This window comes from Platalea leucorodia, assembly GCF_965183815.1.
Source record: "Platalea leucorodia genome assembly, chromosome: 26".
Taxonomy (NCBI): domain Eukaryota; kingdom Metazoa; phylum Chordata; class Aves; order Pelecaniformes; family Threskiornithidae; genus Platalea; species Platalea leucorodia.
This window is the reverse complement of record NC_138848.1, coordinates 1,987,218-2,009,799: the sequence shown is the minus strand read 5'-3', so window position 1 is coordinate 2,009,799 and position 22,582 is coordinate 1,987,218. Positions and strand designations below refer to the sequence as shown.

Genomic DNA, 22,582 nt, shown 5'->3' with positions numbered 1-22,582 from the left:
GGCAGCGTGCACGCCCCCGCCCCGCCACACGCTGACTCACTGTATCTCCACGCGCATCGTGGAGCACAAGGCGAAGATCTGAAGAGCGCTCTGTAAGGCGTGAAGGCTCTCACAGGGCAGCTTTACTCCAGGGAGTCCAAACAGACAGAGGAACGTGCAGCCCTGCCAAGGACAGATGCAGCACGCCTTGCTACAATGCCCAAGAGGGAGTCGCTCCCTCTTGCTCGCTGCCCACCCTCTCGGGGCGCGGGGAGGCGATCGCTCCCCCACGCTCACTTTATCAAACAGGAGGACTTTGTTCACTTCAGCCTTGTGAGGACTGAGGATTTCTAGCGTCATCCTGCTGACGTTGTGGAGGATGGTGCACAGATCCACTGCGTTGATATCTGCAGCCAGCTGCAGGTGGACGAAGAGGCTGGTGACTGGCCGTAGCTCAGAGAAGAGGTCCAGCGGCACTCTGTCATCAAGCTGTAAGACAAGAGCACGACAGCTTCGCCATCCTGCTCTCCCGGGGGCTCGCTGCCCACACCAGATACCGAGGAAGAGCAGGCGTACTGGCAAGAGCAGGTACTACCGGAGGAAGGGATAATCCTCCTCCCGGTGCAAATGGCGGGCAGGCTGCCCAGCCTGCGGCAGGCAGATACTGAACCATAACACAAATGACAAAGGAGAGAAAGGCGCTCCGGTTACACCCCATCTTGGGACAGGCATGGACATGAGGGAAGACCCTCAGGGATGCTCTAGGCGCTTCAGGAGAATCTCCCTTTTAGCCCACCGCCACGTCCGCAGCACATCCAGAACCACACCCACGGAAAAGACGGAGCCGACGCAAGACCGCCTCCCGCCACCCGTCTCTCTCCGAGGACAACGCGCGCAACGGTGCGGCACCGGTGCCCCTCGGCTCCGATTCCCTGCCATGTCGTCTCAGGGTGCGTTTTCTTTTGTTGGTCTGTTCTCGTGAGAACTCCATCTCTGCCACGCACCCCTTCTTCTGCCCTCCAAAAATGCAGCAGCCCCCCCGCAGTGGTGGCCTGGCCGTACCTTCCTGAGAGCAGCTTCTGGGATGTACTTCATAATCACCTCCTCCGCATCAGGATCAGTGGGCAAGAGAAGAGCAGGACTCGGGGCACCTGAGGAGAGAAAACGCAGGTGATCGCTGGGAGGATGGGACTACGAGGTGTTGGAAAGCAGGGGCCGGCACTGGAAATGGGGCAGAAAGAGTCTTGTGCGTTTGCTCGTGTTGCCACCTCCAGACGCTCCGGGCGGAGCCGTCCCCTGGAAGGAGGCGGCGGCAGCAGCAATGCCCCAGCTCACGCACAGGAGGACCAAAAGCACGAGTGCTGCCCGAAAGGGGGAAGAGGGTGGCGGTGCTTCCTCTCTGGCCCCCGAAGCGGCCAGGCCCCCCCCTTCCTCGGCAATCGCAGAACAAGGGGAAGGTTGCACTCACTTTCCTCTTCCGAGGGGCGACTCATTTGGCAGTGTACAAGCTTGCGTAAAGCGTCTTGGCATTCTGACTGAGACATCTGATCCATGCCTGTAACCTGAAGACACACAGAATGAAAGCACTGCCACTGGCCTCCCCAGCAGTCCCAGGGGACAGAGCCTGCCCTCCACCGTCACTGCCCAGGAAAGGGGAGAACAAGCCCACCCGGCGCGATGGGACTGCAGCGCTTCCTCAGAAGCACCGGAGCTGGGCAGGCATCCTCCAAGCATCCCCAGCTGTCAACAACAGCTCCGTGACCCACAGAGGACACTGCTGGTGGGCCCAAAACCCGTCCAGTGCCTCCCGACCCCTCACACCAAGCAAGCCCGGCCCACAGTTACCCCCGAGAGGGAAGGACAAGAGCTTCAGCCGCCTGCCCGCTTTCACAGCTACAACTGTGAGCCACATTCAGCTCCTCAGCCTTCTGACACCTCTCTCCTTTGTGGCCAGGTCCGGCTCCTCAGAATGGCTCTAGAGGCCGTCCCATCCACCTACCTTCACAGCTCTTTTGCCTTCAAGACGCTTGGTCCTGAGCCGGCGCTGCACACAGAGCTCCCAGGCGGTGGCTGAGAGGACAACTTCACCTGCATTCGCAAGCTCCTCGGCCTCACGAACTTCAGCCAGGGCCTGGCCATAGATACAGAAGTACTGCCGCCTCCCGTCTCCGGCAATCAGGAGGCTCATGGGCCCCGCAGAGATGCCTGGTGAGAGAGAGAGAGGGAGAAGCAGAACTGACACAGGGAACGTTTGGAGCTCTACAGTCCCCAGCATCTCAGCTGTTCAGAAGCTCATCTGAAGCCCAAGCGGGGAGACGGGCGTTGTGGAGGGGGAGGGCTTCCTACTCGGGGGGTACCGACACAGGTCCCTGAAACGGGGGTCTAGAAACGGACAAAGTCGACGTTGACAACGTGTCGCTGAGACGCGAGAGTGCCAGGCGTCTTACCCAGCTGCCCGTCCCAGACGCCCAGCAAACCAGCGGGCTTGAGCACCGCCTGCTCCGTTTACATGCAGGCAGGTTGGAGCTGTCTGCTGGAGACAACACAGCGGCCTGCAAAAGCCCTTCTCACAGCTGTAAGCAAAGCGGGGCCCTTTTGCTCTTTGTCAAAGGCAGGGGAGAATCCAGCAGGGGAAAGGATGCAAAGCTGCCCCAGCTGGAAAAAGGAAAGGCTAACTGCCTCCCCCAGACATCTGCGCTGAAGCAGCCATTCAAAGACCCCAATACTTGATCTGAGCCCCGCTCTGCCTTTAAGCTTCCTCTGCACCTGCAAAGGCACGCAAACCCAGCAGTCCTGGTCTCCCATCCCTGCTCCGACTACAGCTGGCCCCTTGAACGCTGGCAGGAGATGCTTTCCTTTGGCGCTAGCCCCAGCAGGGATCCCCGCGTTCCCTGCCGGTGCGAAGCACCCTGTGGCACGGCAGAGTGCCACGCATCTGCGCCTGGCACAGCACCCGTACCTATCTTCAGCTGGATCTTCAGACCCACGGGCGTGTCGCGACTCCCGTACTTCTTCTGGATCTGCTGGCTACATTGCAGCACCAGGCTGATGGTCTTAGCCAGCTCCTGGAGCGACGTTCTCCACAGCACCAGCACAGCATCCCCTGGGAAAAGCGAGGGGAAGGCAAAGGCTCTGCCGAGACCTGACTCTCCCCGACCTACGCTCAGTGGCAGGGACGGCAGAACCCGCACAACGTGCGGAGGAAGATGGGCTCGTGGGAGGGCAGCGTCCTGGAGGACCACGCCCTGGGCGCCGGGCCACCTCTCCTCTCCCGGGCCAGCCACAGCAGCAGCCAGCCGGCGGCGGTGCCAGCCCCTGCCCCGAGCGCTCCTCTGCAGCTGCGGCACGCCAGGGACTCCTCCTCCCCTCGCGGCCTGGCAGCCCCAGCTCTGCATCACCAGGGCCTCCCTGCCCCTCGCTGCCACCCCAACACGCGCCTTGGGCTGCGCTTTCTAGGGGGTCTCCTCCTCTCAGTGCTTCCTTGCCCCCAGGGCCCTGCAGGCGGGGGCAGAGGGAGGGGAGCCACAGCCCTTGCAAAGCCAAACCGCAGGCAGGCCCGGGGGCAAAGGGAAGCCTGGGGAAAGGGCGCTGCAGCGGGGGGGGTGTGCGTGGCCAGAAAGCTGGCTCAAGGTGCTGCACAGAGCCTCTTGAGAAGGAGAGCAGAGCAAACGGCCGCCACATCAGTTAAATGCTGCAGATCAGTACGCGTGGGCATCATCGTCCCGAGTACGTACCGGCAAACTTCAAGATGTCTCCTCCAAAACTCAGCATCTCTGCGGACAGAGGGAGGAAAAGGAAGAGTCGTGCGGCCACCTTCTTCCAGAAGCCACAGAGCAAGCCCCTCTGCCCGGAGAGGAGCACCTGGGCGAGGGTGCACCGTGGGGCACAGCTCAGGAAAGCACCACTCCGCCCCGTCTCCCAGGCTCACAGTGGCCCCAGCCCTGGCACCCACACAGCAGGCAGGGCCTCGAGATGCCACCAAGTCTCGGAAAGGTGGAGGCTGGAAGGGACCTCTGGGGTCTGTCTGGTCCAACCACGCTGCTCAAGCAGGGCTGCGCGGTGCCAGCTGCCCAGGACGGTGGCTAGATGGCTTTTGAATAGCTCTGAGGAGGGCGACTCCACAATCTCCCTGGGCAACCTGGGCCACTGCTCAGTCACCCCCACAGTCAAAAAGTGCTTTCTGACGTACGGAGGGACCCTCCTGTGTTGCAGAGCGTGCCCACGGTGTGGCCTCTGCTGCTGACACTGCGCACCACTGGAAAGAGCCTGGCTCTGTCCTCCTTGCACCCTTCCTTCAGCTTTTAGACACATTCCTAAGATCCCCCTGAGCCTTCTCTCCTCTAGGCTAAGCGGTCCCAGCTCTCTGAGCCTTTCCTCGTAGCAGAGATGCTCCAGACCCTTCCTCACCTTTGAGGACTCCCTTGCTTTGCTCTACAAGTGCTGCTGAAGGGGTGGCCATGATGTGCTCACGGTCAGCTCGGAAGGGTCACGATGTCCCCTGTGCTGAGGGGCTCGTGAGGGTCACACACAAACACACACACACACATCAGCGCCAGCATCCTCGGGTCGCTTGCGCACTGGCACTTGCCGGATGCCCTCAGCCTGCTGGGGGCCCTAACGCATCACGGAGCCGGGTGTTCACGCCAGAGGCACAGAGGTGGCTGCTGAGAAAGCGGGGAGCAGAAAGGACCTGCGCTGGTCCTGACTCGCCAGGAGACCCTGGCTGCTCTGGCTGTTCCTCTGGGCCACAGAAAGCCCCAGCCCTTCCTCGGAGGCAGGACCAGGCTGCCCAGCATGTCGGCCTCCACCCTCCATGAGCAGCCTCACGGCCCAATGCCAGAGAGTCCGACAGCACGGCCCTTACCCTTCAAAATGTCACACATGTAGTAATTGAGGGTTTGCGCCAGCTCATCAGTGCCTCTCTCTGTGCTGCTCCGCTGGAGGAATTTCTCTGTCAAAGCAGTGAAACCTGTAAAAGGGACAGCCAGCAATCACGAAGTGCCCGTGTGGGCCTAAGGACCTGGCAGCCAGTTCCACGCTGTTCTCCAGGATGAACAACTCCAGCTCTTTCAGCCTTTCCTCATAGCAGAGGTCTTCCAGCCCTCTCATCATTTTTGTGGCCTCCTCTGGACCCTCTCCAGCACCTCCAGGTCCTTCCTGTGCTGAAGAAAAGAGCTACCATCCAGAGCTACCTTTCCGTGCCACCGCACAGTTCCACTACCAATGGTGTGCAGGGTCATCCATAAGGAAAATAATACAACCCACCAGCCTAGGAGTCAGACAGGTATGGAGGGAGGGCAAAAGGAAGGAGGAGGCGAGTACGTCAAGGGTGCAGAGAGGATGACGCGTGCTTGTCCAACTTAAAGCCAGCACCTACAGGGAGACCGCTGCCATGGCCTCCATAGAAGGACACAGTCCATTCCACTTCCCACCCACCACCAAGCTCTCTTGTGGTCGCACTATACACTTTTAAGTCCCTTTTAAGTTCTGTGTCTAATAGAAAACACCTGGCTAAGCCTGGGTGCCACCAGAAACACCCCAGCCTTCACTCTAGATTGTCAGCACATCAACATTCAGGGATGAGCACCAGCCACGTCCGTCGCCTTTGGGCATTCCCAAAAGCCAAGCCTGCTGGTGAAGCCCTTCCTCACAGCAGTCGTTCCCCATGGCGGACATCACCCCTCCAAAGAACAGAGGGGAAGAGACAGAGGCACACCCGCCAGAGGGACCCCAGTCCTGCTTGACTCCGGTGTGAAGCAACGGAAGCTTTTGGAGCAGGAGGTGCGGCACTGCTGTAAGCTCGGCCTGCCTGGCGTTCCTGGGGTGGCCATGGCAATTCTGTGCTACGGAGGGTGCCAGAAGCAAAGCTGCATCTGCAGAGCTCCTGCAGGTGACTGGAAGCTCCCGGAATGAAGCCCCTGCCATCCTGCAGGTCCCAAACGGAGCTGCAATTAATAGGTAAAGCCAAAGTGAGCTACAGCGGATGTGCGGAAACAGACTCCCCAGCCCGTAAGGCTGTAAAGTAGGTATGTTTATTCAGCGCTGGGCAGCACGGGGGTCATCCCGCCAAAGTCGTGCGCGCCCACGTGCTGGCTTGTCCCGGATTTATACGACAAAGTGTTACATATACATAAGGTTTCCCAATACGCCTACACATATGCACTGCCTGTCCCCGCTTCATACTAAAATTCGCCCCCAGAGGTCGTTTCCATAAACCCCTCCCAACTGCGCTTGCGCGGTGCCTCCTGGTGGGGGTCGCGGGGGGTCGTGGGGATGAAGGCTGAGGACTCTTCCTCCTCACCGCTGGTAACCCCTTGTTCTTGCGCAGACTCAGTTGCTCCTTGACTCTTGTCCAAACTGCAGGGTCGGTTTCAGCTGGTTTTCAAGACAAGTTGCTGTTCTGATCAGGAACTGTCCTTCGCTGAGAGATTGCAAGACTTCAATCCTTTTGTACAATAGGTAAACTTTTGTAGTTACACTCTAAAGCCCCTTTGGTTAAGCCCCTTTTCACAGCGAGCAGCTGTGTGGGGCTTAGTTGCCGGCTGGCGTTAAACCACGACAGAAGCGCAGAAGACAACCTCCAGATGCAAACCTTTCTCCTGCCAAAGCCCTTGGTAGGCAGCTGGAGGGGACGAACCCAAGGAATTCTTCCGCCAGAAGGAGCGCGGCCAGCTGGAAGGGCAGAGGAGCAGACGTACGACCTGCCTGCGTGCTGTGTCCCCACATTCTTCCCCCGTCTCTGCGGCGCTGCTTATAGACCATAATTGCTTGCAGAGTTTTGGCACTGACACGGGGGCAACGCTAGGCACAAGGGTGTGTTGTTTCACGCCCCCCGATGAGCTCAGTCAAGGCAAAACCTTTGGAGATACCTGCCCAAAGTCCCCTGGGCGTCTGGGGCGTTTCCTGTCACCCTGGCCTTATTAAACAGGTTTCTCCTCCCCTTTAGCTGGGGAAAGGTGGGGAGCAGCAGTAGGCGGCTGACCGTACGTGGGTGGTGAGGAACAAGAGCAACAGAGAGGGCTAGGCTTTGAGAGGGTCTCTGGCTTTAATGTGACCTCCAATCAGCAGCGTCTTCAATCACGACTCTGCACCAGGGCCTGCGAGAGAGCTGTAGGCATCACAGCTGGAGCCACGGTAGCCCTCAACAGAAAGAAGACGACAGCGTGTCTTTTCGTGCCTCAGAAAGAAAGGCCCGACAAGAAAGGTCTTCCAAAAGGAGATGTTTAATGAGAGAACTTCATTTCCCCCCTTCTGTTCTAACGCTGTCTGTGGTGGGAGTCTGCCGCCTGATAGGCGTCTGCTGCCCTGTCCGTGTTGGCCTTCATGCGCGCTGCCAGGCGGGAGAACGTCCGTCCGCTGGAAGTGCCCTCCAGGCTGAAGAGGTGCTCCAGTAAGGAAAGGCAGCAGCTCTGCCGCAGCAGCCAGGCGAGCCTCTTCCTCCTGCCACACAAGAGAAACTGCTGGGCCCCGAGGCACCGGACACCTGGCCCGGAGGCAGGGTGGCCGATCAGCCAGGAGACACCTCCCTGGAAGAAAGGGAGCTGCTGGAGCGAGGGCTGCTGGAGCGGAAGGGGGCAAACAAAGAAGTGCTGCTGGGGGAAGCTGACCGCTCGAGGGGGCGTCTTGGCACTACAGCGCCGGGGGGGCACCAAGCAAAGCCGGGAATCGGCAGGAAAAGGGGCATCGCCCTCGGAGCTTCCTCACCCTCACACCTCCCCTCCACCTACTGCTCCTTCCCCATGTCCTGCTCCTGCCTCCAGACCCCCTGCCCCTCTTCAGCCTCTGCTCCCTGCTTACAGCTCTCTCTTCCCAGCCACCCCCAACCCCCTGCCGCAGCCAACACCTGCCGGCAGACGCATCCCCAGCTGCAAGCTGCTTTTTGCCCAAGGGCGTGCTTTGTTCCCATGACTGCGCAGGGAGGGAGGGAGGGAGTGTGGGGCTCTGCAGTTCCCTGTTCTACCCGCACATGGCTCCTTAATGCCTCCGTCCGGCGAAGGCCTATGCGTCTGGTTAGGCGCGGCCTCAGGTCCAGGCAGGTCTGGGCCCGGACGCCTGCGACCGGGCAGGACATGGCTCTTCCTCCCCTGAGCTCTCAGTTCTGCTTCTCACCGGGCCTCCTGCGGAAGGGAGGATGCTCTTCTGGCAGCAAAGGCGGCACACGGCAACTTTTCCACCTGAGACTTGACAAAGGCTCCAACGGAGGTCCGGGGGAACTGCCTTCTGAGCAGGCGCAAAGCCTCCCTGATCATTTTCTTTGCCAGCTTCGCGTGTCCCATACGACAGCAGACCTGCACGGGGAAAGGGAAGCATCCCGATGTGGACGAGTTGCCCAAGAGCCTGCAGGAATCCGCCAGTGGCGGGAGAGGCCGGGGATATCCCCTGCAACCGGGGAAGACATCCAGCCCTGTCCCCCAGGAGATCCCTCCAGACCTCCCCGTCTCTTTACCTCCCCTTTGAGGCTGAAGAAGGTGGCCTCTTCAAAGCAGGCTGTCCCATTCCCATCCGCTTTCTTCTCTAGTGAGTTCCTCAGGACCTCCGCTTCATTCAGCTTCAGCAGGGCCTTGCGCAAGCACACAGAGAGCAGGTGAGCGTGGGCGCAGAGCCCGTGGCCAGCCTCGTCCTCCCCCGTTGCCTCTGGCATCTGTCTTAAGAGGGCCTGTTTCTGCCCCTGCTGATGCCCGCCCAAACGCAGTCCCGCTGGCTCAGAGCACAGGCACCAGGGATCCTTCTGCCCGCCTCCCTGCTAACGCCCCTGGTGCTAAGGGCACGGTGCCCTGTGTCTCTTACTGCACAAGAGGCAAACCAGAGGCGAAAGTCAGGGTCCGACCCCAGCGGTTCCCTTCCAAGGCCCTGCGAAGGCACGCCCTATTGCAACGGGGAAGTTGTCCTGCCCAGAGCCAGGCGCCTGAGAGGACTCCACGCGCAGCGGGTGCTGGCAAGCAGGGCAACTCACCATGTAGCTGTTGGAGACGTGCAGGTAGGCAGCCGCACACTCCAGAAGGTAGTAGAAGGCTCTGGCAGCGTCGCCCATTGCCATGTAGTGGCGAGCCAAAGGCACAAGCACCGATTCCACGATGGCTTTGCATTCACACGAGCGCACGCCGTTGTGCTGCCCCTTGGTCTTGCTGGGCAGCTCAGCTGTCTGTTCGCTCTTTGCCAGAAACCACCCTGCCGCACTAGTCAGGGGCCAGTGCCCAGGGGAAGAAGAGAGCAAAGAAGACACGGCCGTCACTTGTACTGCTCTTTCTCCCCCCAGAGACGGCATCAAAAGCCCTTTGTTCAAAGCAGAGCACGAGGCCACGGGCAGGCGTGACTCCTACGGGTGCTTTGTAGGTAGGGAGAAAAAGACAAGCTGGGCTTTCTGTCACCTCCCACAGGCAAACCACCCGAGTCCCTGGGGTGGCTTTTGCCCTGCACATTTTGTCCAGTGGAGTGTGACGACCACTCTGAGCCCACGGGCTGCCTCGAGCACTCCCTCCTCTCCATGGCCATCTCCTCCCAGCTCCCACCCCACAGAAAGCCTCTTCCCTAAGCTAGGCTCACAACCGGCAGCCAAATGCCAGCGCGTCCTTTGTCTCCTCTGGAGACCCTCAGCTCACTGGCTTCAAAAAGAATCAAAACCTTGTCCGCTCACCCAACATCCTCCTCCGGGAAAGCCTGCTGCTGCTGCAGAGCATCTGCAGCACCTGCAAAGAAAACGGGGGGCTAGAGACCTCCTCGCCTACCCTGGGCTAAGAGCTGCTCTCCCTTTCCCAGCAGGCTCGCAAGGAGCCTTGCAAGGGTCCCGACGCACTGAGGAAAGACTGTAGCGGTCGTCCTCACCGCCGGGGCTCATCCCTAGCAGATCTACTCCCACCCGATGCCCAGCACACACCCCTGGGCTCCTGGAGGGCCCGGGCTGCGGAGCATGGCGCGCAGCATACCCTCAGTGGCGCGGGTCCTGTCCCTCTTCAGCCGTTCTCCTGCCAGCACCAAGGCCTCCCAGCTGCGTGAGTCGCCCTGGTCAGCAGGGCCCTGACAGCTCCCTCCGTCCTGGGGGCTGGTGGCGGCGAAGCGGTGGAAGGCAACAAAGTCCCCTTGGCTGCAGCTCTTGCACTTGTGCGCGTGCTGCTCCAGGAAGGCGGCACACTTGCGGTGCAAGACGACCCGCTGTTTCTCGGGCCACAGCTCGTAGGCAGCCTCCCGCAGCAGCGGGACACAGAAGGCCAGGACGCCAGACTGCTGCTCCGCGGTCTTCTTGCTGGGAGAGGGCCTCTCCGCACCTGCAAGGCAAAGGGCCTTTGCATCAGCCAGGGCTGGGGCCACGGCTCAGGGCCATCCCAGCCGGGGCACCAAAGTCGTGCCTTGGTGCGCATCCTTGGCAGCGAAGCAGCGCTGCTGCACACCGAGCCTTGCAGCGTGGGGCGAAAGGGCCCGGCTGGCCTTGCTGATGGTAGCACCGCCCTGGGACACAGCGCTCAGCTGCGCTCCAGGCGGGACCTGGGGACGTCGCCACCAGCCGAAGGAGGCCTCGGCTAGCGCTTTCTCCCCGCTCTTGGCAAGGCAGCCCCCGGCCTCCTGAGCTTCCCCTCCCTGCGCCACAGGGGAATCCAAGCTGAATAAGAGCCTGTCGAAGGCCTTGGGGCACTCTGGAGGGCATCTTTGATCCGGATGCGGCAGGCGGCTGGGAGAGGATGACAGGGATCCCTACGCCCTCCCGTGCCTGCGCTGCGAGCAGCGCTTGGAGGCAGGGGAGCAGGGGCACTTGGGACGGCTGGTGGGAACTTCCCTCCAGCGCAAAGCGAGCGTGCTTTGAGATTGACTTGGAAGATCTTTGAACAACCCGTCCCCAACAGCCATGCCTGCCTGAGCTCTGCCTACCCAGCAGCAAGGGGGACGCGCACCGTGCCCTGGGGAGCCCCGCCAGGACACAGCTGGGAGCTGCCTTGTCCGCCTTACTGCTACCACTTACTGCTCTCCGCCTCCGGGGAGGTGGCTGGCCCCGTGGGAGGATCCTGGACACCTCCTGGCACCTCTGGGTTTTTCAGCCACTTCAGGATGTTGTCGTGCACCAGCATGTCCAACAAGCAATTCATCTTGTGCCTGAAGCCCGTGGGCAGGATGTGCGACAGCAGCTGGGTGGTAAACACTGGCCCGATGACAGCTGCAAACTTCAGAAGCATCCGCTTCAGCGGCTTTATCTGGTCCAGCTGAGCCAGCACAATCTCTGTCAAAAAGAAGCAACGCGTCTTTCTCTTGCCTCTTCCCCATGCTGAGGCTGGAGTGGCTGGAACGGTTCCGCACATGACACGGGCTAGACTTTGGCCTCCTCTCCTCGGGACCACGCCTGCTGGGCAATCGCAGCCCGGGGCAGGCGTCTTCAAAACGGCTCCGCTCCTGGTGGAATCGCAGGCCAGGGGAAAAGCGAGACGCTCAAACAAACACTCCCCCACCAAGGGTGAGGAGGGCAGGATCCAGCAGGCACCTGCATCCCGTGCCGTGCCCTACCAGATCTGGAGTAGGTTTTTGCCCAAGAGTGCACGCAGGGAACAGAGAACTTTCCCCCCCTCAGAGGGGGACTCAGAGCTCCCCACAACGGATATCTTAAGTATTCCTTTCTTTCCGAGCCAACCCACAGCAAAAAAAAGGGATTTGGTTAGGATGAAGTGCCTTGAGTCCAGCGTTAGCTGGGGAGCTTCCCAACAGAACAGGGAGGTAGAAGCCACGTTCCAAGTTGAATCAGAGGCAAGGCAAAGACTTTTCCCAGCAAAGGCTTTGTTTCTCTGAGGAAAGGGAGTCATTTTAGTGTTGCACCAATAACCCTTTCCCTCCTGCCTGCTGCTGGAGAGCAGCCAGCAGGCTCACAGCTGGTCCGCAGCCAGGAGGGGAAAACGGCTGCCCGCAGCCCCAAGCCTGTTTCTGGTGGGACCGGAGCCACCTTCCCAGCAGAGCCCCCAGGCTGAGAGGGTGACTCTGCAGCACCCAGATGCCCAGCCTCCCTCTAGCTGATGCCCCGGGAAGGGGCCCCGGCACAGCCGCCAGCCGGCAAAGCGGCGCTCGGCCCCTCACCTTTCAAGGTGGCAGGCAGCACGGTGTTCTCCAGGTTCACGTCTGGTCTGACGACGCAGACCCTGCCCTCGTTCCCCGCGCCGGAGCTCGAGGCTGCTGCGAGGGCTGAAGCCTCGGCCGCAGAAGCTGGGTGGAGCAAGAGAGCACAAATAAGGCAATTTGCAAAGTGACTTGCAGCTTGCAAACCTTTCAAAACGCACCCGAGATGGGACAGGTCCCACCTTGCGTGGTCCAGTGCGGGCGCATGGACCTGCCTGCGCTGAACGTGGCCATTAAGCAGAGCAAAACAGTTCCCAGTGCGAGCGCCTCTTTGCGTAGCCCTCCCAAAGGCGTTCTGCCTTCAGACCCGCTTTCCCAAAGAGTCCTTCGGTCACAGCTTCCAGACTTCCCGGGGGGCGACGGAGCGCCCTGGGACAGAAAGCAGCAGCATTGCTGCCTTTGACAGCGCTACCTCCACGCCCAGGGAAATTGCTGGTGATAATGCAAAAGGTAGCGTCCGTCCTGGCTCTTCCCCAGGCCACGGCGCTCCGGCTGGCACTGCTCTCTCGGTGGCGTTACCGCTGCTTTCTTCCATGACCAGCACCCTTGTGGGGATTTATGGCTTTGGATTCAAGTTTCCCGGGCCTGTCCCTCACCTCAAGCTGGGATTTGTTCTCAAGTGAGCTGGCGTTTGGCCAAGGTTACTTGCGTGCCCATTAGAATGCTTAAGATATACCAGGAACACATGCGCTCTGGAACCATTTCCCCTGTGTTTTAGCCCCCCAGCCCCCACCCCAAGAATTCAGGCCCCTCCGAGCCACCACAACTCGCTAGTCCCCGCTTTGGCTGTCCCAACAGCAAGGCTTGCAGGAGCCCACGCCTCCGCCACACCAAGTTCTGCACTGCTGCAAGAGCCGACTCTGCCAACATCCACGGGGGAACAACGGGGCAAGACCGTGCTGCGGACAACGCGCCACAGCAACTCGCTAGTCAGCAGCAAAGATGCTTACTGATCAGGCTCTCCCAGTTGTCCTCTGCTTTTACACCCCGCCTCCGGGTGCGGAACAAGAGCACGTCGTTGCAACGAAGCCAGCGCAGCAGCTCCTCGCAGTAATAGGGGATCCCCGAGCTTCTTTGGATCAGGAACCTGGACAGGAGTAGATCCGGCAGTGAGCAACACAAGGAAAGTAAGGCGCAACACAGTTCAGGTGGGCGGCGAGGCACTCGAGCCTAACAGGGCAGCCAGCATCTTCGTCACAGCTACACCTCACTTTTGAAAGGGACGGTTCTCCCACTGGCTTGGGCTTTTTGGCCCCCGTGAACCTCCAGCCTTCGCTGAAGTCCACGGGAGAAGCATTGCGCACGATGCCCAAAGCACAGAGCAGCGAGCCCTGCCTTTCCTCTCCTCAGGAGCCTAGCTCCTCCCTGGCAGCAGGCCGGACCTCTGGCCCGGCGAATCTCCCCCACAGCCTGGCCACCCAGACCAAGGCCTTTTCACAGCCCGGCCACGCTTGGGTTCGAGACTCTTCCTCCCTTCCTCCCTCCCTGTGCAAGAGCGAAGGGCTGACAGCTCCCACACGCTGTGAATAGGGGATTGCCCGCTCTCAGCTCACACCTGCCAGGGCGAGGCGTAACAAGCAGCCCATGGCCGCTGCTCGCTAGAGCCAGCCATGCTTCTAGCGGCCCTGCGCTCCCTCTCCTGGGGGGTTGATTCCCTCCCATGGTCTGCATAGGTTCAAGCCCTCTGGAAGAGCTCCTCGAACTTACCTCGCTAGATCCCTGGCGATGCTGACCACTCCAAGGGCCTGGCAGACCTTCTGCACCACAGCGGAAGGTTTCAGCTCGGCCAGATGAAGATAGGCGATTTCCTGGGATGTTGCGTTGCCTGCTGCGGCTTTGCAAAAGCTCTCCATTCTCACGCAGCCTGGAGCTAAGCTCATGACCATGAAGTGGGAGACATTTTGGAGCGCACGTGACATGAGAGACCAGGAGGCAGGGTCGATGAAATGGGCGTTGTCGATGACAAATATGCCAAATTCTCCTCCAATGACCTGAAAAAAGCAGGTTGTTCTGAGGGGAAGCCGGTGGATTCTCACGGGTCTTCCAGGGGAGGAGATTTAGCCTCTGTCTCTTGAGAGGATGCTCGGAGGTCTCTCCCCAACCACTTCCCTGCTCAGAAGCTTACCGACTCTTAATTTCTTTGAGACTTGAAGGTCACACCTAGCATCACTTGCCCTGCACAAGGAGGGAGCTTGGGCAAGGGAACGCAGAAGACATCGTTCCTCCTCCAGGGCCACTTTCCAGGAAGAAAATTATTGGGTGTGTTTTTCCCGGCGGCTCACACTGCTGTGGTACAGAGCCCAGAGGCAGCAGGGCTGTTGTCCTTCTCTGACCCAGGAGGAAGGAAGGAAGGAAGGAAGGCGAAATGCTCACCTTCTCAAGCACCTTCACCCACGTCGAGCACAGTTCTGCTTTTCTTTGCATTTCACACATCTCGCGAACCTTGTCCGAAACGGGAAACTGGCCAGAAAAGCAGCAGAGTCAGGGAGCAACATCACGCCGGGGCTAGGCACACCTACCCGCCAAGCAAGGGCGCCGAGCAAACCGCCACTGCTGGCCTCGGCACCTTAACTCTCCCCAACAGAGGTGCAAGGAGCCCCACTGGGGCCTTCACCTAGAGCCTAAAGCAGAGGCCCTCTGCTGAGGGTGTCTGGCAGAGCTGGGGCTTGGGGGTGGCCTCAAGAGCTGCTTCTCTGGCTGCGGGAATCTTGGGCTGGCTGGAGCAGACCACTCGCACACCGGTGACCTCAGCACGAGGTCAGCAACAGCCTCTCTCCAATGCCACTTCCAGGGTGCTGAACAAGGCAGCGGGCACTGCCGCATGCAGCGCGGGACATGAACTCGGCACAGAAAGCGAGCCCCCCGGGCCCGGCAACGGGAAACGTGTGCTATGACCCCTGCGACTCCCACCCCCGAGCTAAGGCACTCCTCCCAGCAGCGTGCCCACACGACGTCAGACCCAGAAAAGCTGAGGAGAAGGCCTTCTCCAGGGCCAGAGAGGCCTCTCGCTCTCACCTGGACAAGGAAGCTGTCGTTGAGGAGGCAATAGCTGCTCTCTTCGATTGCCCCTCGGAGCTCTGTCCGCAGCACGCGCTGCTTGTCGCTGCAGTTTTCACAGTCCTGGAGGCCCAGGGCCCTGGCCACCAGCGTAGAGACGGCAGAGAAGGACTGCCTGACGTTGACCTCTAGCAGCTCCATGGCAACCACCCTGCCGTGCAAAAGCAAAAGGGACTGAGATCCCCAACAGCCCAAGCCTTCTGGACAAAACGGGTGGAGATGTCCTTGGCGGGGGCTCTTCTGCCACCCATCCCAAGGTGCTTCCCAGAGAAGGCCAAGCTTCTCACTCCTCGTACGAGAAAGGGCACAGAGGGGCGCTTGCTGCCAAGGCACTGGGAGAGCCGGGTCGAGAGCCCGTGTCTCCGCAGCGCCGGCCCAGCTCTCGCTATGTCCCCGCTGCAGAGGAACTGACGGGGCTAAGAGGCAAGGATGGAGCGAGTGGTGAGTTTGCCTTTGGGCTCCAGACCTCAGCAGTCTGCCTGCCAGACCGCAGGAAGGCTTTTCTGCCCCAGCGCTCCTCCTGGGAAACAGGCAGAGGGCAAGCAGGGCTTCTGAGACAGGCCACTGTGCTGTCTGTTGGGTCTGGAGTCGGATGAAAAGCCCTGAGCTTGGGCTCTTTCCTTCCAGCTGTGCCCAGCCCAGAGGTGAGGAGGAAAGGCCATGGCTCAAGAAGCCACCGCCAGCTCCCCGAAGAGCTGGCAGAGCACACGGGAGCTCCTAGGGAGTGTCTCCAGGAGGCTTTTTGGGGAGGCTGCAGTCCAAGGGCCAGGCGCACCGGCAGAGGGGCGGGAGCGTTCCATGGCTGTCAGGGGACGGGCAGGGGCAGTGTCCCAAAGCTACACATTCAAAACCCGTACGTGTGGCCAGCAGCCTGGCCTAAATAGGCCAGTTCAGTAAGTAAGTGGCTCTTCCCGGAGCCCATCGTGCCCTCAAATGCCAGGATGTGCCTTTGTCCTAAATCCTCATAGGCTTTCAAGCAGCTGACAAAGAGGTCAATCTCCTTCTCCCGACCTGTGAAGACAAACAAGAAAACGAGCTGCTGGGGCGTGCCGACAAGCAAAGAGTCGCCCCTCGTGCTGGCACCCTCCACCGCAGCTTCCCTCCCCGCCACCACAGCCGCCAGCCTGCCTACACCCAGGCCTCCTTCCCGCCCGCTCATCCCAGCTTTTGTACCTCTGCCTTCCTGGGAGCGGCAGCGGGACCCCCTGCCCGCCTGCCCCACGGCACACCTCCCGTGCCCTCTTCCCCGCCTGCCCCCCTCCCAAAGGCCCAGAGATTCAGCCGGCCCCGTGCAACTCCCCACAGTGATCCAGCACCAGACTGGAAGGGATGCTTTGAGTCGCTGCAGGCAGCTGCGTCCCAAACGGACTCAAAGCATCTCCTCACCGCACCATGAGCCACAGAGCACTTCCCAGTAGCTAAGGCAGCGTCTTCAGGCCTGGACTGGTTTGGGCTGGGCTAGAGTTAATTTTCTTTGGTAATAGCTCGTGTGGTGCTATGTTTTGGACGGCTGACCAAACATCGGTGGGGCTAACACAACGATGTTTTAGTTATTGCAGAAGAGCGCTTGCGCAGCGTCAAGGCCTTTTCCGTTTCTCACGCCGCCCCGCCAGCGCGCAGGCTGGGGGTGCGCAAGAAGCTGGGAGGGGGCACAGCCGCGACCGCTGACCCCGACTGCCCAAAGGCCTATTCCACACCATAGGACGCCGTGCTCAGCAAGAAAAGCTGCGGGAAAGAAGGAGGAAGGGGGGACGTTCGGAGTTACGGCGTTTGTCTTCCCGAGGCACCGTTACGCGTGATGCTTTCCTGGAAATGGCTAGACACCTGCCTGCCGACGGGAAGCAGGGAACGAACGCCTGAGTCTGCCTTGCGCGCATGCGCAGCTTTTGCTTTACCTACGAAGCTGTCTGTATCTCAGCCCACCAGCGTTAGGGCCGCTGCAGGCAACACCATCCCTGGCAAAAGCTTCTCCCTTCCCAGCGTGGCACTAAAAGTTACCAAGGGGAAGAACCCGGGGTTCAGAAGAGCAAGGCGTTCTCTACCTACCCAGCAAGGGGACGTACTCTGACCTCTCCTTGGTAAGACCCATGCCAAACATGCTAGAAGCAGGGCAAAAGAAAACACAAGTCAATTAGCTGGCGAGAAGCAGCCTGGCCTGGAGGGGCAGGGCGTGCTCCTCGGGTACCTGCTTTTCTTTCGAGCAGCGTGTTATTCTCTGCACGCTCCCCCAGCCAAAGTTCAGGCTGCACGCTAGGACAGCTTCAAGCATACCGAAGCCCAACGGCCATGGCGGGACGGGAGAACGTATCGAGAGCCCATCACCAGAGGCCAAACCCAGAGAAACCGGAGACACGCAAAAGAAGCCAGGCCGTGTTGTTGGCTAGCAGACAGCTCTACCCCATTGGCCAACAAAAACAAGTGTCTTGGAAAGAAGGACTTGTGTCCCTGAATGGGTGGGGATGCCAAGCACCCGGCACCTTTGGCTCAAGTCTTCCTGTAGCTTCCAAGAGATGGCAATGTTAACGTTCAAACCGTCATCCAAAGAGGTGGTCAAATCCTGGCTCAGAGGAAGAGCCGGAGACTTCAGCAGGAAGACAGGAGGAAGAGTGGCCCGTTATGTCCCCGTGTCCCCATGGGAAACTGGACTGGTTGGCCTGTGCCGGAGGTGAGGCACAGGCCATGGACACGGACATGGACAACATGGACTGGCCTAAAACTTCCCGCTCAGAAGCAGCCGGGACAAAAGCCTCCTTGGGCACGTGGTGGAGCAAGCACAGTCAAAAGCCATTTGTACAGAGCCTGCGAGGCCAGGTTGCGTCTACCGAGACAGACGAACCTTCTCCATCCCTGTGGCTTCGCTCCCGCCCTCTCAGCAGCAGGAGACAGCAGGGGAGAGAGGCAGAAAGCCTCCCACGCCAGGGCTTCCGACCGTCTCAGCCAGAGGGAGGGGAGAGCAGCTTGGTCTCTCTCTGCAGGACTCCTCTTTGCAGGCCAAGGCTGCGCCTTTGGTGCCACCGTCCCCTCAGGCAGCCCTCTCAGAGGACCCTCACCTCTCCTTGGTGATCCCCACGTATTGATAGAGAGTGCCAGCATGGCTAACGCCTTTCATCTCTCTCTCCGGCAGCTCCTTGAAGCAGCAAGGGGGCAGCCGAGAGGCGGCGTAGGTCACTGCATCACAGGACACCAGCCCAGGGTAGTGCACCATCATCCGGGCTGCCAAATTCACCTTCTGGCCAATGGCTGGAGACAGAGAGAGGGAGAGCACGTGTTGCTGGACCTGTGCCACCAGCCCTGCGGTGCCCTTCCAGGCCAAGGGCTGCCTCGCCTCCGGCACAGGCCAACCCCACAACGGGGTCAGCAGAACCCAGGGGAACAACCGGCCACGGAGCCCCTTCTCCCGCCCCGCGCCAGGACCGGCGCTGCCTAGGCCCCTCCTGGCCGGCTGCTGGGCAAGCCCTCTCCCAGCGCGCCTTCCTCTTCCAGACTGCTGTGCTTAAGCAGGCCCACGCCAGCCTCCCGCGCCTCTGACACACGCCTCGTACCTGTGTATTCATGCCTCCGAGGGTGGCCAGTGACTCCGCAGAACACCGTCCCGCTGGTCACCGCAACAGACACCGCCCTGGCACATCGGGAAACAGAGTGGCTTCAGCAGCGCCCCAGGCGCGGTCCTGCCCACCCAGCTTCATCCCTTCCCGCACCTCCCCTCGGCGCTAGCCTGGGCCGCCTGCTGTCCTGCCCTGCCGGCACGGGTCTTGGGGCCATGGAGAGCTCGGGGGCGCAACATACCCATGTTGCAAGGGACAAGGGACAGGGGTAGAGCGCACGCAGGAAGTTTTGGACACTTCCCCCGAGGCCACGTTCCCTGAGCTGCGACCTGCAGCAGGCCGCAGCCCTCTCGTGAGCAAAGAGGGAGGGAAGGTGGCGCCCACGATGTCACCACCTGTGGCGACAGAAACTTGACCTCAGGTGGCTGGGCCCTGCCACCTCTCAGGGCACTGCCTCCTGCCTGCCAGGGACAAGGCAGGGCAAGCTAGAAGGCACATCTCTTTCTGGTAAAGGCCCCTTGCACTGTCCCAGGCAGCGTGCACCCCCCCGCCCCGCCACACGCTGACTCACTGTATCTCCACGCGCATCGTGGAGCACAAGGCGAAGATCTGAAGAGCGCTCTGCAAGGCGTGAAGGCTCTCACAGGGCAGCTTTACTCCAGGGAGTCCAAACAGACAGAGGAACGTGCAGCCCTGCCAAGGACAGATGCAGCACGCCTTGCTACAATGCCCAAGAGGGAGTCGCTCCCTCTTGCTCGCTGCCCACCCTCTCGGGGCGCGGGGAGGCGATCGCTCCCCCACGCTCACTTTATCAAACAGGAGGACTTTGTTCACTTCAGCCTTGTGAGGACTGAGGATTTCTAGCGTCATCCTGCTGACGTTGTGGAGGATGGTGCACAGATCCACTGCGTTGATATCTGCAGCCAGCTGCAGGTGGACGAAGAGGCTGGTGACTGGACGTAGCTCAGAGAAGAGGTCCGGCGGCACTCTGTCATCAAGCTGTAAGACAAGAGCACGACAGCTTCGCCATCCTGCTCTCCCGGGGGCTCGCTGCCCACACCAGATACCGAGGGAGAGCAGGCGTACTGGCAAGAGCAGGTACTACCGGAGGAAGGGATAATCCTCCTCCCGGTGCAAATGGCGGGCAGGCTGCCCAGCCTGCGGCAGGCAGATACCGAACCATAACACAAATGACAAAGGAGAGAAAGGCGCTCCGGTGACACCCCATCTTGGGACAGGCATGGACATGAGGGAAGACCCTCAGGGATGCTCTAGGCGCTTCAGGAGAATCTCCCTTTTAGCCCACCGCCACGTCCGCAGCACATCCAGAACCACACCCACGGAAAAGACGGAGCGACGCAAGACCGCCTCCCGCCACCCGTCTCTCTCCGAGGACAACGCTCGCAACGGTGCAGCACCAGTGCCCCTCGGCTCCGATTCCCTGCCATGTCGTCTCAGGGTGCGTTTTCTTTTGTTGGTCTGTTCTCGTGAGAACTCCATCTCTGCCACGCACCCCTTCTTCTGCCCTCCAAAAATGCAGCAGCCCCCCCGCAGCGGTGGCCTGGCCGTACCTTCCTGAGAGCAGCTTCTGGGATGTACTTCATAATCACCTCCTCCGCATCAGGATCAGTGGGCAAGAGAAGAGCAGGACTCGGGGCACCTGAGGAGAGAAAACGCAGGTGATGGCTGGGAGGATGGGACTACGAGGTGTTGGAAAGCAGGGGCCGGCACTGGAAATGGGGCAGAAAGAGTCTTGTGCGTTTGCTCGTGTTGCCACCTCCAGACGCTCAGGGCGGAGCCGTCCCCTGGAAGGAGGCGGCGGCAGCAGCGATGCCCCAGCTCACGCACAGGAGGACCAAAAGCACGAGTGCTGCCCGAAAGGGGGAAGAGGGTGGCGGTGCTTCCTCTCTGGCCCCCGAAGCGGCCAGGCCCCCCCCTTCCTCGGCAATCGCAGAACAAGGGGAAGGTTGCACTCACTTTCCTCTTCCGAGGGGCGACTCATTTGGCGGTGTACAAGCTTGCGTAAAGCGTCTTGGCATTCTGACTGAGACATCTGATCCATGCCTGTAACCTGAAGACACACAGAATGAAAGCACTGCCACTGGCCTCCCCAGCAGTCCCAGGGGACAGAGCCTGCCCTCCACCGTCACTGCCCAGGAAAGGGGAGAACAAGCCCACCCGGCGCAATGGGACTGCAGCGCTTCCTCAGAAGCACCGGAGCTGGGCAGGCATCCTCCAAGCATCCCCAGCTGTCAACAACAGCTCCGTGACCCACAGAGGACACTGCTGGTGGGCCCAAAACCCGTCCAGTGCCTCCCGACCCCTCACACCAAGCAAGCCCGGCCCACAGTTACCCCCGAGAGGGAAGGACAAGAGCTTCAGCCACCTGCCCGCTTTCACAGCTACAACTGTGAGCCACATTCAGCTCCTCAGCCTTCTGACACCTCCCTCCTTGGTGGCCAGGTCCGGCTCCTCAGAATGGCTCTAGAGGCCGTCCCATCCACCTACCTTCACAGCTCTTTTGCCTTCAAGACGCTTGGTCCTGAGCCGGCGCTGCACACAGAGCTCCCAGGCGGTGGCTGAGAGGACAACTTCACCTGCATTCGCAAGCTCCTCGGCCTCACGAACTTCAGCCAGGGCCTGGCCATAGATACAGAAGTACTGCCGCCTCCCGTCTCCAGCAATCAGGAGGCTCATGGGCCCCGCGGAGATGCCTGGTGAGAGAGAGAGAGAGGGAGAAGCACAATTGACACAGGGAACGTTTGGAGCTCTACAGTCCCCAGCATCTCAGCTGTTCAGAAGCTCATCTGAAGCCCAAGCGGGGAGACGGGTGTTGTGGAGGGGGAGGGCTTCCTACTCGGGGGGTACCGACACAGGTCCCTGAAACGGGGGTCTAGAAACGGACAAAGTCGACGTTGACAACGTGTCGCTGAGACGCGAGAGTGCCAGGCGTCTTACCCAGCTGCCCGTCCCAGACGCCCAGCAAACCAGCGGGCTTGAGCACCGCCTGCTCCGTTTACATGCAGGCAGGTTGGAGCTGTCTGCTGGAGACAACACAGCGGCCTGCAAAAGCCCTTCTCACAGCTGTAAGCAAAGCGGGGCCCTTTTGCTCTTTGTCAAAGGCAGGGGAGAATCCAGCAGAGGAAAGGATGCAAAGCTGCCCCAGCTGGAAAAAGGAAAGGCTAACTGCCTCCCCCAGACATCTGCGCTGAAGCAGCCATTCAAAGACCCCAATACTTGATCTGAGCCCCGCTCTGCCTTTAAGCTTCCTCTGCACCTGCAAAGGCACGCAAACCCAGCAGTCCTGGTCTCCCATCCCTGCTCCGACTACAGCTGGCCCCTTGAACGCTGGCAGGAGATGCTTTCCTTTGGCGCTAGCCCCAGCAGGGATCCCCGCGTTCCCTGCCGGTGCGAAGCACCCTGTGGCACGGCAGAGTGCCATGCATCTGCGCCTGGCACAGCACCCATACCTATCTTCAGCTGGATCTTCAGACCCACGGGCGTGTCGCGACTCCCATACTTCTTCTGGATCTGCTGGCTACATTGCAGCACCAGGCTGATGGTCTTAGCCAGCTCCTGGAGCGACGTTCTCCACAGCACCAGCACAGCATCCCCTGGGGAAAGCGAGGGGAAGGCAAAGGCTCTGCTGAGACCTGACTCTCCCCGACCTACGCTCAGTGGCAGGGACGGCAGAAACCGCACAACGTGCGGAGGAAGATGGGCTCGTGGGAGGGCAGCGTCCTGGAGGACCACGCCCTGGGCGCCGGGCCACCTCTCCTCTCCCGGGCCAGCCACAGCAGCAGCCAGCCGGCGGCGGTGCCAGCCCCTGCCCCGAGCGCTCCTCTGCAGCTGCGGCACGCCAGGGACTCCTCCTCCCCTCGCGGCCTGGCAGCCCCAGCTCTGCATCACCAGGG

General features: G+C 60.7%; 1 protein-coding gene and 1 long non-coding RNA gene across 2 annotated transcripts in view; both read right to left on the bottom strand.

The window, feature by feature from the left end:
• Positions 1-440: 440 nt before the first annotated feature.
• LOC309600846 lies at positions 441-1,487 on the bottom strand. Its single transcript, XR_014230478.1, has 3 exons — positions 1,448-1,487; positions 1,042-1,130; positions 441-468 (listed from the first exon to the last, which is right to left on the bottom strand). It is a non-coding gene; the product is annotated as an uncharacterized lncRNA (long non-coding RNA).
• A 5,243-nt stretch (positions 1,488-6,730) lies between these two features.
• LOC309600894 (adenylate cyclase type 10-like) overlaps positions 6,731-22,582 on the bottom strand; it is a 28,514-nt gene continuing 12,662 nt past the window's right edge. Inside the window, exons 6-27 of the mRNA XM_082333523.1 lie at positions 22,139-22,282; positions 21,177-21,382; positions 20,646-20,739; positions 20,240-20,328; positions 19,476-19,667; positions 19,240-19,361; positions 18,666-18,742; positions 18,174-18,363; positions 17,170-17,222; positions 15,981-16,134; positions 15,082-15,274; positions 14,440-14,526; positions 13,774-14,057; positions 13,017-13,153; positions 12,028-12,153; positions 10,931-11,185; positions 9,903-10,241; positions 9,614-9,665; positions 8,933-9,155; positions 8,426-8,539; positions 8,089-8,267; positions 6,731-7,419 (exon numbers count right to left, since the gene is read on the bottom strand). Of these exons, the coding sequence (XP_082189649.1) occupies positions 7,236-7,419; positions 8,089-8,267; positions 8,426-8,539; positions 8,933-9,155; positions 9,614-9,665; positions 9,903-10,241; positions 10,931-11,185; positions 12,028-12,153; positions 13,017-13,153; positions 13,774-14,057; positions 14,440-14,526; positions 15,082-15,274; positions 15,981-16,134; positions 17,170-17,222; positions 18,174-18,363; positions 18,666-18,742; positions 19,240-19,361; positions 19,476-19,667; positions 20,240-20,328; positions 20,646-20,739; positions 21,177-21,382; positions 22,139-22,282 (3,494 nt within the window). The 3' untranslated portion in view covers positions 6,731-7,235. The remainder of the gene's footprint in view (positions 7,420-8,088; positions 8,268-8,425; positions 8,540-8,932; positions 9,156-9,613; positions 9,666-9,902; positions 10,242-10,930; positions 11,186-12,027; positions 12,154-13,016; positions 13,154-13,773; positions 14,058-14,439; positions 14,527-15,081; positions 15,275-15,980; positions 16,135-17,169; positions 17,223-18,173; positions 18,364-18,665; positions 18,743-19,239; positions 19,362-19,475; positions 19,668-20,239; positions 20,329-20,645; positions 20,740-21,176; positions 21,383-22,138; positions 22,283-22,582) is intronic.